The sequence below is a fragment of the Sinocyclocheilus anshuiensis genome, unplaced genomic scaffold (assembly GCF_001515605.1).
Source record: "Sinocyclocheilus anshuiensis isolate Anshui unplaced genomic scaffold, SAMN03320099.WGS_v1.1 scaffold949, whole genome shotgun sequence".
Classification (NCBI taxonomy): domain Eukaryota; kingdom Metazoa; phylum Chordata; class Actinopteri; order Cypriniformes; family Cyprinidae; genus Sinocyclocheilus; species Sinocyclocheilus anshuiensis.
Window position 1 is genome coordinate 767,236 of NW_015554135.1, and position 1,950 is coordinate 769,185.

Sequence of the window (1,950 nt, forward strand, 5' to 3'; positions counted from 1 at the left end):
CAATGGGAATAAGGTAACAAAAGATAAATTGCTAATGAATCAACTGGCAAAGAATAAATGCTTTTTGAATGACGACTGTTCCATGGACCCAATGAATAGTGTTTCATTCTTTCATATGACTAAGTGACTTAAAAGCTTTTTGAGTGATCCTGACGTCTTTCATAGGAAAGCGGCGACACATGATGATGAAATCCAGAGGCTGTATGAAGAAATGGAGCAACAGATCAAGAATGAGAAAGACAGGATACTTTTAGAGGTGAAACAATTATTACAGTCGAGTGTTAAAACTTGAGTTTTACCATGGACCTCAAATTGTGTACTTCAATGAAACCTAATGAAGGACTATAAAGGGGGGGGGGGCGGCTCATAGACTTTCATTGAAAGTCATATGTAGAGACCAGAATATCATAGAAATTTAGGAAAGGGATCTTTTTTGTTGGGCCAAGAAAGAATCACCCAGAACACCCACTGTCATTATCAAAACTAACTATAATAACAAAAAATGATTCTGAAAGGTTCTTAGACTAGCAATCTCATATGGGATTTATCATTTATGATTTTACAGTAGAAACACAAACTGTTGCTATGTACCATGGTAAATTGTATGGGTCATGTGATCTGTGTATTTTCCAGGATTCTGAGCGGTTCTTGTCTCGCAGTCAGGACTTGGAGCATCAGCTTTCCACTAAAGAGAAGGAGCTGGAAATTATTTCTAACAAACAGAAACGGGTGGGTCACAACAAGTTCCTTTACTTGTCACTAAACCAGTTTAACTAGTAATAATTATGAAGACATTGCACACCTATTAACTATTTTTAAATATTTAATTTAAAGATGCTTGGATAAGAATTATACAGAGAGTGAGATCATTTCCTGTAAGGGTTTTAATCCTAGTGAAAGATCAAGAAAAGGCTGTAACTTGAGCTCAAGAACAAACTAACATCTACATTTTAAGGACTTTGACTCAAATATGAGTCTTAATGCTCTGAAGTTTCTCTTGTATTACTCTGATTGTTTAACATAATCGCCAGATGTTGATCATTTGCTGGAAATTTGTGTTCAAGTTTCAGAAAACCACATCTGACAGTGCTGACGCACACAAAAATAGATGCTGATCTTTACACACAATAGACAAAACCCAGCAAAGCCTTTCCATGCTAATGAATGAACAGAAAGTAGCAAAGTCTTAATGCCTCCTTTGCCTCTGTCATTACAAGCTTCGTTTTCTTCTCTTCGCATTTGTGATCAGCTAAAGCAAATTAGTTCCTTTATTGTGCTCTTTGCTGCAGTGCAACTTTGTGCAAAAGCAAGCAGAACTGCTTTTCTGCTGCGAGGAGCTGAAGTGTGGTGCTGTATGTTTGGTTATAGACGTGGTATTGTGTCCTATTTTGTCTATATTTAGCAGCATAGCATGAGTGTAAGAGCTTTCTTATCAATTCTTTCTCTCACAATGTCCCAGCCAAACATTCACAATAACACTTCCAAGGCCATCCTTCCAAGGATAGTGGTGTAAATATGCATGGCTGGCATGGAGGCCACACATTTTGTGTAAAACCTGATGGTCATGTTATCCAGCACGATTTGTTTCAAAGTGCTTGTTGTTCTTCAGTTATTTTTATGATAGCTTATATGTTGATTGTTTCATTTGTATGTGTGTGTTTGTTTGATGTCGGTCAGCTGGAGCATCAGTGTCGAGAGCTGCACAGCGAGCAGCGGGAGACAGCCGTGGAGAATGTTAAACTAAAGCAGTATAATGAGGACTTGAGCCGTGAGCTGGAGCACACCACCCAGGAGCTGAGTCTGGCCCAGGAGCAACTCATGCTGCTGCAGGAACAGGCCTCACGCCTGCACGAGGAGAGAGAGATGTGAGGAAGATATGACATTTAGTGCTATATGTACATGCATATATACTATATTTGCATGTTTTGGACATAGTGTATTAATTTATAT

General features: G+C 38.6%; 1 protein-coding gene across 1 annotated transcript in view; it reads left to right on the forward strand.

The window, feature by feature from the left end:
- LOC107670365 (ras and EF-hand domain-containing protein homolog) overlaps positions 1-1,950 on the forward strand; it is a 24,190-nt gene that overhangs the window by 12,163 nt on the left and 10,077 nt on the right. The window contains exons 6-8 of the mRNA XM_016462935.1: positions 166-256; positions 634-729; positions 1,678-1,865. Of these exons, the coding sequence (XP_016318421.1) occupies positions 166-256; positions 634-729; positions 1,678-1,865 (375 nt within the window). The remainder of the gene's footprint in view (positions 1-165; positions 257-633; positions 730-1,677; positions 1,866-1,950) is intronic.